The sequence below is a fragment of the Nycticebus coucang genome, chromosome 1 (assembly GCF_027406575.1).
Source record: "Nycticebus coucang isolate mNycCou1 chromosome 1, mNycCou1.pri, whole genome shotgun sequence".
In the NCBI taxonomy this organism is placed as follows: domain Eukaryota; kingdom Metazoa; phylum Chordata; class Mammalia; order Primates; family Lorisidae; genus Nycticebus; species Nycticebus coucang.
Window position 1 is genome coordinate 184,244,212 of NC_069780.1, and position 15,432 is coordinate 184,259,643.

Sequence of the window (15,432 nt, forward strand, 5' to 3'; positions counted from 1 at the left end):
CATACACTATGACCCCTACAACCCTCTCCCTCATTCCCCTGCATTCACCCTTTAAATGATCAATTTTACTTCTGCAATTCCACCTTAATAGATACACATGCGTATGAACCAAATAGCATACGTGCAAAGTCACCCACTGCAGAAGGGTTTATAATAACTAGCAGACTGGAAACAACCCTGCATAGTGCACTAGCTAACACACTGTGCGACATGCAGAAATGAAGTACCCTGCACACACAGAGTAGTACACACAACCATAAAGAACGAGGCGGGCCTCTTAGTATACAGTTAAGTAATAAAAGCCGGGGGCAAGATATGCCACCTTTTATGTCAGGAAAAAGAGGGTGCAATGAATACATATTCATTTGTTTGTATTTGTCTAACAAAACAATGGATGTATAAGCTAGAAATAAAAATGGCTACCTATATACATGGCAAATAGGAAGTAGGAAGAAGACTTCTCAGTTTAAGCCTCTTCATGTTTTATTTTTGAACCATGTAAAACATCTGAAAATAATGTAGTGTTAAAATTTGATTTTTCAGGTTAGGCACAGTGGCTCATGCCTATAATCCTAGCATTCTGGGAGGTCTAGGTGGGTAGATTGCTTAGCTCAGGAAAGTTCAAGACCAGCAAAGGTGAGATCCTGTCGCCACTAAAAAAAAGAAAACCTAGCCAGGTGTTGTGGCAGGTGCCTGTAGTCCCAGCTACCCGGGAAGCTGAAGCAAGATCGCTTGAGCCCAAGAGTTTCAAGTTGCTGTGAGCTATGACAATGGCACGGCACTCTACAAAGCAACAGAGTGAGACTGTCTCCAAAAAAAAAAAAAAAAAAAAAAAATTTCTTTTTCTTCTTCACTTATTTAGGAAAACACTTCTGCATATGGGCAGGGCTTCTGAATCTACATGTAAAAGCTTTGTGCCTGTGCATGTTTTTCTGGGACTAGGTACCACAGCTCCTATCAGATTTGCTCAGATTTTCAAGGCCTGCTGCTTTAGAATTAGCCAGGATCATTTACTGCACTTTGCTTGCTTTTTGCATTTGAGTTCAGTTATGAGGATTTACAGCCTAATTTATCAAAAATTCTGTTTATGAGAAAGTCAGCTCTAGGAACACAATGTCCTCACAAAATCTCACCTTACACTTCTCTGAGAAGAGAAGGGAACCCAAGGCAAAAGTCAAATGGCACTTGGGTCCGAATTGCAAGCTTCTAGACAGGTGTTTGGGGGCCAATGCCTCAGGCATCCTCAGGGCTATGACCAGATAGACCTTCAAGAAATAAACTCAATCTAAGGGCACAGTCGGTTCCCTCACACAAGACATTTGTTCACTTTCTAAACACTTAACGAGAAACAGCACACTGAACTTCTAAGCCGTCACTTACAAACACATCACCTCTCCGTAATTTTCCATAGCTTTGGCAAACGCTAATTAAGAGGGAATACATTTAGAAGGGAACGCCCAGTTTGTGTAATAAGCAGCCAAGTCTGATATCTATATGTCAGCAGAGAGACTCCTGAGTGGGAGGCAGCTGCGGACACTGTTCTGTGCCTGGCCACCAAGTCACCCAGCAGTGCCCTCTGTGGTTCGCTGGTGAGCCCCTCCGCGAGTCTACTGCCTGCGCTTACATGGTGTCCTGGCCGCGTAAAGCAGCGTGGGAAGATGATTTCTTATCCACTGTTTACGACTCTGCTGTATGTATAATTTTGTGATGATCTAATATGGACAGTGTCAATATCTGCTGATGGCTTCTTCCTGTTTTAATAAACACTTTAATGTAAAGTTGGAACATGAAAATACCTCAAACAGAGTAATGGCCCACGTGTGTGGCTCCATAATTACACGCTACATCGAAAATGGTCCTAAATCACAGGTCTCAGATCGATCTTTTCGTCCCGGATACACAGTGCTTGGGAGGGGGACGGTGTCTTTGTTTCTGACTCTTGGTGTAACTCCATGTTCCTCAGTTTTTCTTCCCACAGGGATCTGCATTAGCAGCTGTTCAAACAGAATAAAACTGCTCTTTTCTAAGCTAATTAAAAGAACTGTATATAGATCTTCCAGTATACGTATTTTGGGGACTACGTGGGCAGATATGGGTTTGAAAGCCTATGCATTAGTGTGCCTGGGGTGTGTTTTCTGATAACAGTGGCAACTTGGCATGAAGCAAATGCCTAAATATACCAGAATCACAATATATTCAACTAAATTTTTTCACATTGCTAAAGTCTTTTTAACATCCTACATTAAAAAAAAAAATTATTAGGCCATTCAAAAACCCTCAGCAGTTCCAGTCCCATGAATCTAAGGAGACTTAGAGTCCCCTTTGGGGCAATTTGCTTTGGGATCAGAGAAAGACCACGTGTGCAGCGAACACTTTTAAACCAAATCCTTGGAAACACACCTGGGGCAACACCAGAGGCCTCAGAGTGCAGCTCCTTTTCTGGTCACAGACACTTCTAGAGGGAGAAAAGCACCTCAGTCTCCACAAAGCTGGTGCTTTTTTGGGGGGTGGTGGGGATGGGAAGTCTCTCTGCTGGGGATGGGGCTGCTGTCATGCGTGTGTCATGTTGGTGGCCATGTCTGTGTCCCTGGTAGACTGGCTGCTCCTGGGAAATGGATGTTAAAGAACGAGGGTAGACAGCACAGACTTAGGTCATGTCAGAGCCGGTATCACAAAGGGACACAGCCTGGCTACCATGGCTCAGCCTGGACCACCCATGTGTCATTTCAGATTAGAAAACCCCGGCTCTGGACACCTCTATCCTGATTGACCAGGTAGGGGCAGAGGATGGGCCTGTTCCCCTGTGAGGAGAGGTAAACTCCTGCTCTGAGGAGAGGACGTCCCTTTGTCAGCTGACCTGGAGAGATGAAGGGCTAAAGTTGTCCTAAGAGGTGGGAAGGCAGCTTGGATGGTGGGAGGCAGCCCCTGGAAATTGCCTGTATTCCAGCAGGGAAACAGCCTTGCCATAGCCTGCCTGCTGGGGGTGGCTGGGGTGCAGGCAGTGCAGCCTGGGTTTGGTGCCTGAGACCAACACCCCTGGGAGCCTTCTGAGTCTTCCCTTCCATCATCTGCAAAGCTCTGGCAAAGTCCTTTCACCTGGTCACATCTGTACAACAGGGGATGAACGGGACACAGGAACTACAGGGAGTGACCCGGTCTCCTCCCAAATATGCCAAGTGAGGAGTGGGGGCACCAGCCAAGAGCACAGTCATGGGCCCCAAGGCCTGGGGTGAGGTGAGAACTGTCACCAGAGGACATGGGGGTGTGAGCATGCTGTAATTTGGGGCTTAGTGAAAACAGGCCCTGGTTTGATGTTCACATAGTGGTTACACCAGTGGTCACCTCCAGGCACAGGGCCCGGGCTCGCTCATTCATATATTTTAAGAAGTCACAAGTGATTCTGACAAGTAACCCCCGGTCTAAATAATGAGTCCATTTCTAGAAACATTGAATGATAGCCCCAGCAAATAAATCTATATACAATGTATAACTTTGAAGTTAAAAAGAAACCAACCCCCCCACCAAAAAAAAAAAAAAAAACTTGACAAATAATATTACAAATGGGCTGCCCTGAATACCCCTGGGGAGACAGTATTCCAGCTGAGGGGGACCCCAGGCCTCATTTTAAATTTCCCTGCTATGCCCACCACCAAGGCCCCACTGCTTAAGGTCATAGCTGTCTCTCAGTGCCAGCTCTGAGGAGGGCCTCTGCTTCCCACCATCAATCCTTTATTTATTTTTTTTTTTTTTTGAGACAGAGTCTCCCTCTGTCACCTTGGGTAGAGTACTGTGGTGTCATAGTTCATTGCAACCTCAAACTCTTGGGCTCAAGCAATCCTTCTGCCTCAGCCTCCCCACCACCACACCTTGCTAGTTCTTCTATTCTTGGTAGAGATGGGATCTTGCTCTTAGGCTGGTGTCGAACACCTGAGCTTGAACAATAACTGTTTAAAAGTCCATGTCATCTGTAGCTCCTCTACCACAGTTGTAAGTTTAAAACCGTATCTGTAACTCTCATTCCTATTCAGATCTGTTTTGAGGTATCCTACAGTTTTCCCTGTGGGTCTCTGGAGGTCATCTAATCAGGCTGTCTTTCCTGTTTGTCCTGGTGGAACCTTTGTAACTAAGCACTTGTTAACCAGACCCAGACTTACTCTGTGCTCTCTGCACTGTGCTAGACTCATGATAGAAATTTATTTTTCCCTGATTTTTTTTTTTTTTTTAATTTGGTGAGGTGGGAAAGTGTTGAGGTGGGGTAAGTGACCTCCTCTGTGACCTGATACACCATCTGACGGGGACAGAGCGAGGGAGTGTGTGTGAACACAAATGTGTATAAGTGTGTGGACAAAGGGTACTGCAAGACATGTTAGGAAACGGGATTTTATTCTATGATCAGAAAGTGTTCTTGTGGAAATTTAAACCAGAGAGTAGAATGTCCAGACTTGCGCTTTGGGTGCCATGAAAGAGGGTCAGAAGTGAGGCTGGGAGACCGGGAGGCAAGAGATAATAACAGAGACAGAGGAAAGAGAATATATTGGGAATGCAGTGTTAAAGCTAACAATGGAGTGAGCATCTTCAAAAAAAGAATTACCATATATCTTAGTCCATTCCTGCTGCTGTAAAAAAATGCCTTCAACTGGGCAATTCAAAAACCACAGACATTTATTGCTCACAATTCTGGAGACCGAGAAGCCCAAGATTAAATTGTCTGCGGATCCCGTATGTGGAGAGGTGCTATTCCTCACAGACGGTGCCCTTGGCGTCCTCATGTGTCAGCAGGACAAAAGGGCTCCCTCGGGCTTCTCTGAGAAGGGCACTGATCCCTAATCACCTCCCAGCACCCCCACCTCTTGACACCATATCACGATGGAGGTCAGATTCCAACACTCACATGAGGTTCCCACAATGGTCAAACTCACGGCACAGAAGGTGAAAGGGTGGCTGCCACGGGCTGGGAAGAGAGAGCGGGGAGTTCTGATAAATAGGTACAGATTTTCAGTTTTATAAAGGTGTGAAGAGTTCTACAGGTGGATGGTAAAGCTGGCCTTGCGCAGGAACACGAGGGTTCTTAATGCTATGGACTTAGAAATGGTTATGGTGATAAATTTTATACCATGTGTAGTGCAGCAGAGTTTACACAGATCTGGTGGGCGGCAAAGAAAGCCTCCAGTGTGCTGGCCACGTTTCTGGTGAAGAGACAAGAGAGGGAATGGAGAGAGAAAGTAGATACTTTAGATTTGAAAAAGTTGGTAAGACAGCTAGGTGGAGAAGTCAATATTCAGATGGATGAGAAAACCTTGGTAGAGAGGGAAGAGAAAAACCTACGTTCCAGGGAGCTTCCAGTGAAAGGATGGCTCTTTCTAATTTTTAAACTGGATCAAAGAAAACACCCCATTTTATTAATGACAATATGTCTCATTACATTTATGAAAGACAATCCCTGTGTCTTCTCTGTGATGACCACGGCCAGTCTGGCTGGGACTGAGAAGGGAGAGCCAGGGCGCTGGTTTCTGGCACACATCTCGCCTCAGTAAGATGCAGCACACTCAGCTGGAGCCTGGGGTTAGAGGCTCGAGTTACCAGCAAGCAAGAGGTCTTATTTCTTGTGTTTTTTTTACCCCTGGTTTTCTTATTTATTGCAAATAACTCTTGCTTTTAACTCCTCGGAAATAAAACAGAGGTATTCAACTAAACACAATCCAAAGGAGAAAGAAGTTAATAATTATGAAATTTTGAAGTTGTGAAGGAGAATTTTTATTAAGGAGGTATTTTCTTCTAGACATTCACAGCACTAGCAGAAAGACCACCCATCACCACATTATGGGCTGGCATAAGGGAAGGTTTTGAATTGGCCTTTATTTAGAAAGGCCTTCTGAGAAATGTGAACGTAGAATGTCAGAGCTGGCAAGGACGCGAGACCATCACGTCCGCTGTAACTTGGACCTCTTGACAGGAAGAACACACCTTTGAACGCTGCCCTTAATACTGAGAGGTCTTCTCATAAAGCTCTGTGTTAGCAAAAAACAGTTCTGCGGGGGCTGAGAGGGACCTTCCAGAGTCAGCTCATTCAAACACACCACTCCCTGTGCTGGAAGCAGCGTGGGACCAGATGCCACAAGCAGTGAACATGAGGTGAGCTGCCCCCCACTCCAGGCCCCCAGACAGAGGATGATCCCAGGCTCATCCTCAAAGAAGCTAATGTTCAAAGAGGTTCACGCTCTGTGCTCTGCACTCCAGAGAGGCACTGGTGGAAGGTAAGTGATGCCTGTTTGTCTGGATTAGTGATCATGCGTCATCCTGTAGGGCTGGTTGGGAAGAAAGGGAAAAGATGAACATCTTGGACGAAGATAGTGTAAGGTAAGGGGAGGTTGTGAATTGGCCTCACCATAAATATAAATATTTCTAATATTTCTGTCTACTCTCTGTGACTAAGACTTAAGTCGATAAATAAACAAAGGTGACAACTTCTACAAGTTGATCCAGTGGGAGGGGAAAAAAAAAAATCACTTGGATTTACTGAAAGATTAAAGCGATGATGTGACACTTACTTCAACAGTAAGTCAACGCCACCTACCCCAGCAAGAACGTAAGGGAAACGAGACCCACGGGGCATAGAGACAGTCTCTATGCCCAGGTCCTGACCCCAAAGATGTGGGGACAAAGGTAGATGGCCCCAGCACAAGCACTAGCAAGGCTGGTGGAGCACACTGACTTACAGAATCCTTACTCTGTCTCAGGATATCTGGTGTCTGCCTGATGTGCCACTAAGTAGCCTGAGAAAGGGAGACTGTCAGCCAGAGCAGTCCAGAGAACCTCAAACACCATGGCTGTCTGTCTATGAAGGATGCCTCAACAGCAGTCTTCAAAAACAAGCTTTCTCTACAAAACAGAAAGCACTTTCCAATGGAACAATATTCACAGGGAATCCGTCTGGCTTCGGACTCAAAATTATCTCCTTGAAAAACAAATTGTATAATTAAATTTCTTGTTCATTTTAAATAACTTGCATTTTTACTCTGTCGTCAAATCATCTTAAGATTATATAGCTAGAAGAAAGAAACCTGGGCCTCACGAATTCAAGCCTTCTCACTGTTCCGACTTCCAAGTCTGGCCAAGCTTCAAAGCCACCACACAGCCACCATGGCTCACCCAGAGCACCGGCCCTTATTGGCCAATCTGTGTATTTACCCTCCCTGCAATCATTAAAATGCTCATCCATCCACAAGCAAATAAACACACACTTGACTTTAACAGGTGAGTTTTTCATATTTAAAATTTATGGAAATTTAAATTGTTGGATCACACAATTTTGAAACTAGAGATTAGGGATGTGCTCCTTCCTCCTGTCTGGAAGGTCAAAGCAGTATGATGCAGAGATATTTAAGAAACCTGGGGGGGAAAGTGACAGGAGAGAAGGATGGAAGGACAACTCCGTAATGCCCATGGGTTTTGCAGCCTACAGAGGTAGACCAGTAGCTCACCCGACTCAGCCAGATTGTGGTGCACATCAAGGATGGAGAAAGAAGGGCCCACATTTAACCCTCTCACTGTCTGTCCTTCAAGCCCAGAAGGGTTCTTACGATGACAGGGGGCTCAAAATGTGATGCTAGAGGGGCAGATGTGGGGGACAGCAGGCTCTGATAGCCCTGCATGCACAGCTCTGTCATCAGTCCTAGAGGCAGGCCCCTTCCACCTCTCACACAGAGCAGGAGGGGAGGGAAGGGGGGAGCTGCTCCCACAGGCAGCCCAGGCCTCTGCCCCTCCAGCCCCCAGTCTCTGTGTCTTCCTTTCCTCCCCTGCTGCCCCAACTTGTAGGTGAAGGCCTTAGGTCTCCTAGACAGACACTCTGGTCAAGCTACACGATTTCCCAGACCTGGATAGGACTCTGTCTTGTCAGAGCCTTGTCAAAAGCTCAAAGGTGGACTGTCCCTTCCCCGAGCTGCAGCTTGTTTCTGGCTGACCTGGTCCTAACACTGTAGGGAACAGATCATCTTAAGACATTCTTGCAAGACAAGAAAAAAAATAAGAGAAGGAAAGGAAAGACAGTTCTGACTCTGAACCCCTCTCCACTGGCTGCCCTGCTCGCTGTAGCCATGTCCTCCTGTAAAGGCAAAGCTTCAGAAAGTTTGCAAAGGTCAGGGAGTGACCTTCCAGGTTCTAGACCATCAGAGAGAAAGATGAGATAGTAGTAGAACTTCGCACCAAGCAAAGACCCAACCTCCGCCAGAAGTTTCCAGGAAAAAATCAAGTGTTATGAACTCCCACTTCTTTCCCCGAGGCTAGCCTGCAATTGGGAACACCGGGAAGGAAGGCACACTCTACGGGGAAGGCATGTGCAAGAAGAGATCTTTCAGAACAACCATTGTTTTGTGGCATGGTTAAGTTTACCAGGACTCCTCTGGAGAACAGATTAACTTGAAGAAAAAAGTTGTCCTTTATTTTCAATTCGAATTCAAGGACTAAAATACACAAGGCAACTTTCAAAACTCTCTGGCAAAGGGCTAAATGCAGCTCTGCCCAAATCTCTATCTGAACTCAAGAGCTGCGTCAGGGAAGCCCAGGGCTGCCTGTACACAGTGACAGCTCCACCACAAGGCAGAGACACCTTGGCTTTTGGCCAAAATCTGAAAATGCTCTGCTTTTCTCTTGGAATTTCTGGAGAAACCGTAGCCTAATCCTTTTGTTTCTTACTGAGCAAATAACAAGTTCAAGTCTAGGCCCCGAGGGACCTGGAACCCGGCTGGGCCTGTAATTAATGAGGAGAGTTACTAGCAGAGTGCCCTGCATAGCTTCACTCAGCTTGAGGGAAGGGGTAACCCCACAGCCAGTGGATGGCCTCTGGAGGTGTCATGACATAGATGATCAAGGAGGAGCAACCAGAATGCCCCCAAGTTAAACTAAATACAGCAGAGTACAGTGAAGCTCTCCCTGGAAAGAAAAACAAGCTACATACCCCAAAATGGGAAAGAATTGGCTATTTGCCAGCACTGCAGAAAAATCAGGATCGTGACAGTGTCTGTCATTCAAAGCCCATCACCTCTACACATTCTGTACTTTTCTAGAAGCTACAGACCCATGTGTCTTAAATGGACTTAAGAGTTTCGAATAAGCTTTTCATTAACATGAAAGACTACACCAGCATCATAGCTACAGTTTAAAAAGAACTGGTAATTAGTTTTAAGAATACGTTTTACTTAACCCTATAACTATGAAATATATTATCATTTCAACACGTAATGACAGTAAAATAAGTACACATTCTTTTTCACCCTAAAATTCCAGGGTGTACTTGGCACCTACAGAACATCTCAACCCAAAGTAGTCACGTTTCAAGGCCTCAACAGGAGCATCTGTCTAGCGGCCAACAGGGTGGCCATTTAGGATAAAGACTCCTTGCTATGACTGATCAATCCCGATACACACACCAATGCAGTCCAGCCCCAGGTACTAAAGGAGTGTGCTGTGCTGTGCTGTTGGAAGGCCCTGCTGTTTATTCCGTCTCAAAGCACTGCTTTCAAAGGCCAGGCCTCCGATCCCTGCACTGGGCCCCGCCTGACTCAGCCCGACCCACTGAGCCTGGAGCAATGCCCCCTCTGTGCTGGTAGCTTGTGAAGTTTGGGGTGTCCTTAGACACTTTTGTTTCCATAACTATAAAAATGCAGTGGTTAAGCTATGATTTTCTAGAATTTGCCACTAACAATAGAAAGACTCCATAAGAAAACCTGACTGAGGAGATGCTGAATGTGGTCAGGCCTCCCTCCTTGTTTCCAGCATTGCATGCGGAGAACAGAGCCTTCTCTTTCTCCTGTTTGTGAAAGACACTGGTCCCCAGAGAACATCTCTTTTCCTCTTCTCTAAACTGCCACCATGCCTTACCACACCATCCTGGGAAGTGAGGAAACGTTATTCCTGAGTAACAGGTGCCATCCTCACTTGCACCGCAGCTGTTGATGGACCAGAAATGCCCCGAGACACAGTGACACAGTGTGCCCCGAGAGCACACCCGACAGGAAGGGTCGTACATATTAAGAGGCAGCAAAGTCACGCAGACAAAAGGCCCTCGTCCAGTGGGTGTTTGCCCCCAGGCCTGCGCCCCTACCTTTGTGGTTGAAGATGCCCTCCATCTCCATGCTGCTTCTGGAGTGGGCGATGCACAGGGAGCCGCAGGGGACCAGGCCTTCCGCGGCGGGGGAGCGGTCGGTGGTCCGTACCAGACACCAGTCCGGCTTGTCATGTGGCCGCTCCAGCACCTCCACGGTCTGGCCTCGGCGGATGGTCAGCTCATTGCTGTTGCAGGCCGTGAAGTCATGGATCACCACTGTCAGCTCACAGCCACCCGAGAGCTGGGCAGGGACAGAGGAAGAAAGGACTGGTCAGCAGGGGTGAGTCCCAGACCCCCAAGATGGAGCTGTGCCCTCAGCTAGGAATGCCACCTTCCACCCCACAGGCAGGTTGAGAGCCTTACCAGCTACCCAAGGGACAGCCCAGGCCGCGTGTCCTTTACTCCCCTTGGGAATCACACAGTTATGTCTAATACACAATTATGATTTCTAAGGGTTTCACTGTCAGAACTAAATGTGCCTTTTCAAAGTTTTGTACCTGAAACATTCTATCTCCCTTTTCGAAAAGTGCTTTGTACTCCTTTTCTTAATTGTAGCAAACTAGTAAAAACGGCTTGAAGGCTATTCGAGGAATCCCTGTGAAGCACAGTAATAAAATGAGGTGAAGATCTGCTGCAGATTCCCAGTCCAGCCTGGTGTTTGAACGTTCCCTGCTTTGCGGTATATGGTCTCTTTATGGATCATGTGGATCAGGAAAGTAGCAGCCACAAGATGGGGAATAAAAGGCAATGGGCCACCGTCCCAGAAGCACGGAGCAATGCACACTTGTCTCCCTTCAGAGTCAGCCAGGGGCTCCTCTCGCTCCTCCAGGAGTCTCCTGGTGCCACTCGGCCCTCAGCCCTGAGACTCTGCTCCCCACATCAACACAGGAGCTGTTGCACAGGCTCCGCAGACATGGGATCGCTTCCCACATGCTGCGTATTTCCTGGCCTGCTCATGTTTGCTTGCACCGTCCCTTCCACCCCAGACCCCTTCCTCTCTCTTCTCTCACGATGAGCACTTGCGCTTCTGTCTATTGAAATCCACTAACTCAGGCCGTAGAAGCCCATCTGCAGCCTCCAGTGACAAGTGGTTCTGTTTGCTGTGTGTGGCCTGAGTCCTGGCTGTGAGCTCCTGGGGGACAAGGCTCATGTGCTCACTGACATCTCCCCCACATAAGAATCTCGTGACCAGCTTCCTATCTCTCCTGTTCCTCTGCTGTCCCCTGCATGGGCTCTTCAGCCAGACCCTCTCAAGGACCCAATGGCAGAACATGCTGGGCAGCTGGGCCTGTTTCCCTGTCCCTCCATGCAGTGACTTAGGGCATGGCTCACGGTCCAGGGAACCATGTCTTCAGTTATGTGTGTGCCTCCCCTCACCCCCAGAAAGCAGGTTTGCCTCCCTCTCCTGTGAACTTTCCATGTCTGGATGGCGAGGGCCGAATCATGGTCACCACAGGGCCCCCTGGTGCTGACAATGGCTGACACATGGCTTTGCATCCAGTAAGTACGTGACCATTTGCTAAAGTGAAAAAGATAAAATGTTTGCTCTAAAAATGAGGGCAAAGGTATCTGAAAAACTGACATGAAACCTGGCTTTTCCTCTGTAACTGCAGGAGCTCACGCTGCCTGTGTCCATCTGCAACAAGCCGGCTCCCCACTGCCAGCCCCGGAGCATTGGCACAGTGAGCCACAGGGCAGCAGTGCACGTGGGGCTACAGCAGTACTGGGATGACAGGAGGGAACGGGGCAGCCTCACAGGGGACACATCCTCCTTCCCAACAGTGCTCTGGGCGTAAGTTCACTCAGACCCTCCAATGGCTCCCACTCCAGGCCACGTTCTGGGTCTATCTCTCTGTGCTGAGGACTGTCTGTGTTGCTGACTGCCTTCCTATCCTAAGAGCCCATCTTTTAGAAGAAAGTTAGGTATTCAAAATAAGAAACACATGTCTGCTAGACAATGCAAAACTCAACGACAAAGCGAATCATCTTTGCCAGGACACAGTGAAAATTTTCATGAATGTTTAATACCCTCCTAAATTTTACAAACTTCTCTGCAGAAGAACCATGCTAAATTTTACACATGTACATGTCTCTGTGAACAAAGATGCTAATGTTAAAAGGTGAAGGTAGAGGCCGAGCCTGGAAAAGAGCTTTCCTCCTAGAACTGCACTGGTGGAAGTGGTTAATCCCTGTAACAAAAGAAGGGGATGCTTCCTGTTTGGAAAGGTGGGGAATGGGGCCAGTCAACAAGCCTGGCAGGGTCCAGCTCCCTGTGGCCCCCAGGGCCTGGCCTGCTCCGGCTCTCCCAGGGTGCCCGACTTCTTTACCCAGCTCCTGCACTGTGAGAAGGTCCCCCCTCAAGATCCCCCGGGTCTCCCTGACACTCCTCCAGTGGCCCCCACTCCTGGACCCTGGGAACTACACTATCTCCCCCGCCCCTGACCTTTCACTCTACAGGTCTTATTAGTTTTCCAGACTCCTCAAAGCCATGGCTGCATTCTGCAGGTGGGGGAAGGGTGGGAAGGGGATAGAGGGGCTGCCCAGGAAGAAGAATTAAGCTGGACTTTATTTCTGGCACTGATTTTTTTTTTTTTTAGTCCCTTACAGAGTAATCAAAAACTATTGGAAACATCTGTGTACTTGACAGACCATAAGAAATAAAAATCAAGACTGTTCTGCCAAAGACTCACATACTAAGTTAAAATTCTTTTTTAAAGGCTTTGGAGAACTTGTTAAGAAAATCCAGTTACCAGAATGATATTTCAAACAGTGCTAAAATTATCATTAAACAAATCTTCAGATCTCCCCCATCACTCCACTGGCGTTGCCAATGAGAACAGACAGGAACAACACCACTAACAGAGTGGTTGTTTCTAGCCCAGAGAAGAAATGTCCCGTGGATTTCTGTGTCAATGTTCACATTTGAATATGTTAAACTTCTTGCTATAAAAAAAGAAAAAAAAAAACGAGCCTCTTTAAAACGAGGCTTTCTAATTGAACAAAATTTTTTATGTATAAAGAACTTGTACTATGCAAATCTCTACTGCCTTTTAAGAAGAATTAAATCCCTAAGTAGAAAAGTTCAGATGCTACATCATATACTATTAAATATGACAGACATCCTGCTTCCAATGACCCAGATCCATTTCTAGGCTGAGTTACCACGTCATTCATCTAGTTTAAAAATTCACTTTTCTTTTCCAACCATATTTTGTGAAAGTTTTCACTGTTTTTTTTTTTTTCTCTTGTATTATTTTATGGATTTCTATCATGGGCTCCCCACTACATCCATTTAGTTTAGGATTGTAATTTATAAAAATCTCAGTTTCCATCTTGTGAAATGGGTATCAGAAGACAGATTTTAAAACACCTTTCTGCTTTTTGCCTTTAAAAAATCACCTACCAAAGGATGAAACAAAATTATTTTAATAAAAAAATTAACATGGTGACTAATAAGCATGACAATAAAATGGCCCTTAGTAGACCACAGGCCGAGAGCACACAACTGATGTACCTCCTTCGAAAGCCACGCCAGGGCCCTTGCTAGAGGGCCACCAGCAGCACTCCCGTGATCAGACACGTGGACAAATTAGCAACATCAAATCAGGGCTCCTTCCTGAATTCTCTCTGGAGTCACTAAAAATAAACCAGAATTATGCTCATCTTCGATCATGACCATTTAGCCTTCCAACAAATGCCACACAGAATGTAATTTTACTTTTTCCAGAGAAACCATGTCTAAGCACTGCCTGACCCCCTCTTCGAGAAATAACTGAACCAGAGGCATGGCTGGGGAGTTCTTTCCCCCTGTGCTGTTGTCCCATAACAAGGCAGCTTTATGTGACAAGCGCACAGAGTTTCTGGTGGAGGACAGCCAACCCTGCATACACTCCCAGGCCCCGAGATGACTTATGGGCCAAGTTGGCCGAGGAAGAGGCAGAGGAGCTCCCTGTGATGGGCGTGGATGACACTGTCCGTGCTGCAAATGGTTTTGCTTTAAGGACCCAAGTCTCATGTGGTGAAGACCAATCGTAAGTAAGTATCTGGCCAATTTTCTGAGAGCAATTCAAAAGGAAAAAGGAATGTGGTCTAATAAAAGTCATTTTCCCTTAAAGAACAGAGTGTATCAACGCCCTGCACAGTCACATCCCACAGTACCAGTCATTCAGAAACCTCACAAAAGGGCCTTGCGGTTCTGAAGGTTTCACACAGAGCAGCAAAAAAGATGATTAGTTGGCTTGAGGGGATTAGTGAGTATAGCTCTGTTTGGGGCAATGGTTACAAAAAGAGGCACCCGCAGGCGGCAGAGCAATCTCTCAAATAAACCCTAGGCTGCCGCCCCCCTGAGCTTCTCTGGGGGCAGCTTCGCAGAGGCCGGGGTGGTCAGCATGGGTGCTGGTTCTCTGCACTCCTTCCAGCCCCGGTCTGCATGGGGCTATCTTCAAAGAGAAGCATTTGCTTCCATCTGCTGCTCTGAGTTCATAAGAGGATCTCTGTGATAGGCTCTTACACACCAGGGGTACAAAAAGAAATCTGTGAGCACCTAGGAATGGGTATGATGGTACTTTTTATGTTATGTGTTTTCTACCACAAATAAATAAATAAAAATAAAAAAGCAACAAAAAAATTTATGAGAAAACCCTTTTTCAAACCCACTAGTTTTACCCACTGGACATTCTACCTAGAAAGAATTAGCGAGTCTAGAACCCAGGGGTGTCATTCTGCTACTCTTTGCTCACATGACCACACTATTGGCTTTCTGATGTCAAAATAAATCTTGGAAGGCTTCCTTCAATGTGCTATGTATGTAAATTAGAATGGAATATTAGATGTCAAAAGGCTAAATTTAAAAGGTAACAACTAAAAAGCTTTGGCAAATCAGAGACAGGGCAGCTCCTGGGGACCAGGCTCCCAGGTCTCACAGAGGCCAACCAGCCAGCCTATACCCCTCACTTTCCCCATCACAGGAGACCTGCCAGAACATGCCGTGTGGGCGTGTGGGTGGCACCTAAGAAAACCTGTTTGTTGGATTTCCTGAGTGACCAGAGCCATCTTTTATTCAGAAAACTGTATCTGCAATGTCTTTTTGTCTTGAATGGAAGGGCGCCTATCTGGAGAACTGACACACCAACCAGCCAACATTAACTGGCCAACTTAACCAGCTGAGTTAGGCCCAGGAACAGAATACACCACCGGCTTCAAGTCTGAATCAAAACTATCAACATTTAAGAGCAACTCTGAGCAATTTTTACGAACACTCTTAAATGTATTCCATTTCTAACCAAACTTTATTTCATTTATTTTTAAAATAATCTGCCTTTTCTTAAAAC

At 46.4% G+C, this 15,432-nt stretch overlaps 1 protein-coding gene across 5 annotated transcripts in view; it reads right to left on the reverse strand.

Annotated features, from left to right (window-relative positions):
* Positions 1 to 15,432, reverse strand: part of TRIO (trio Rho guanine nucleotide exchange factor) — a 351,013-nt gene that overhangs the window by 76,063 nt on the left and 259,518 nt on the right. For all 5 annotated transcript variants that reach the window (XM_053592973.1, XM_053592974.1, XM_053592975.1 and 2 more), the window contains exon 34: positions 10,100 to 10,343. In XM_053592973.1, the coding sequence (XP_053448948.1) occupies positions 10,100 to 10,343 (244 nt within the window). The remainder of the gene's footprint in view (positions 1 to 10,099; positions 10,344 to 15,432) is intronic.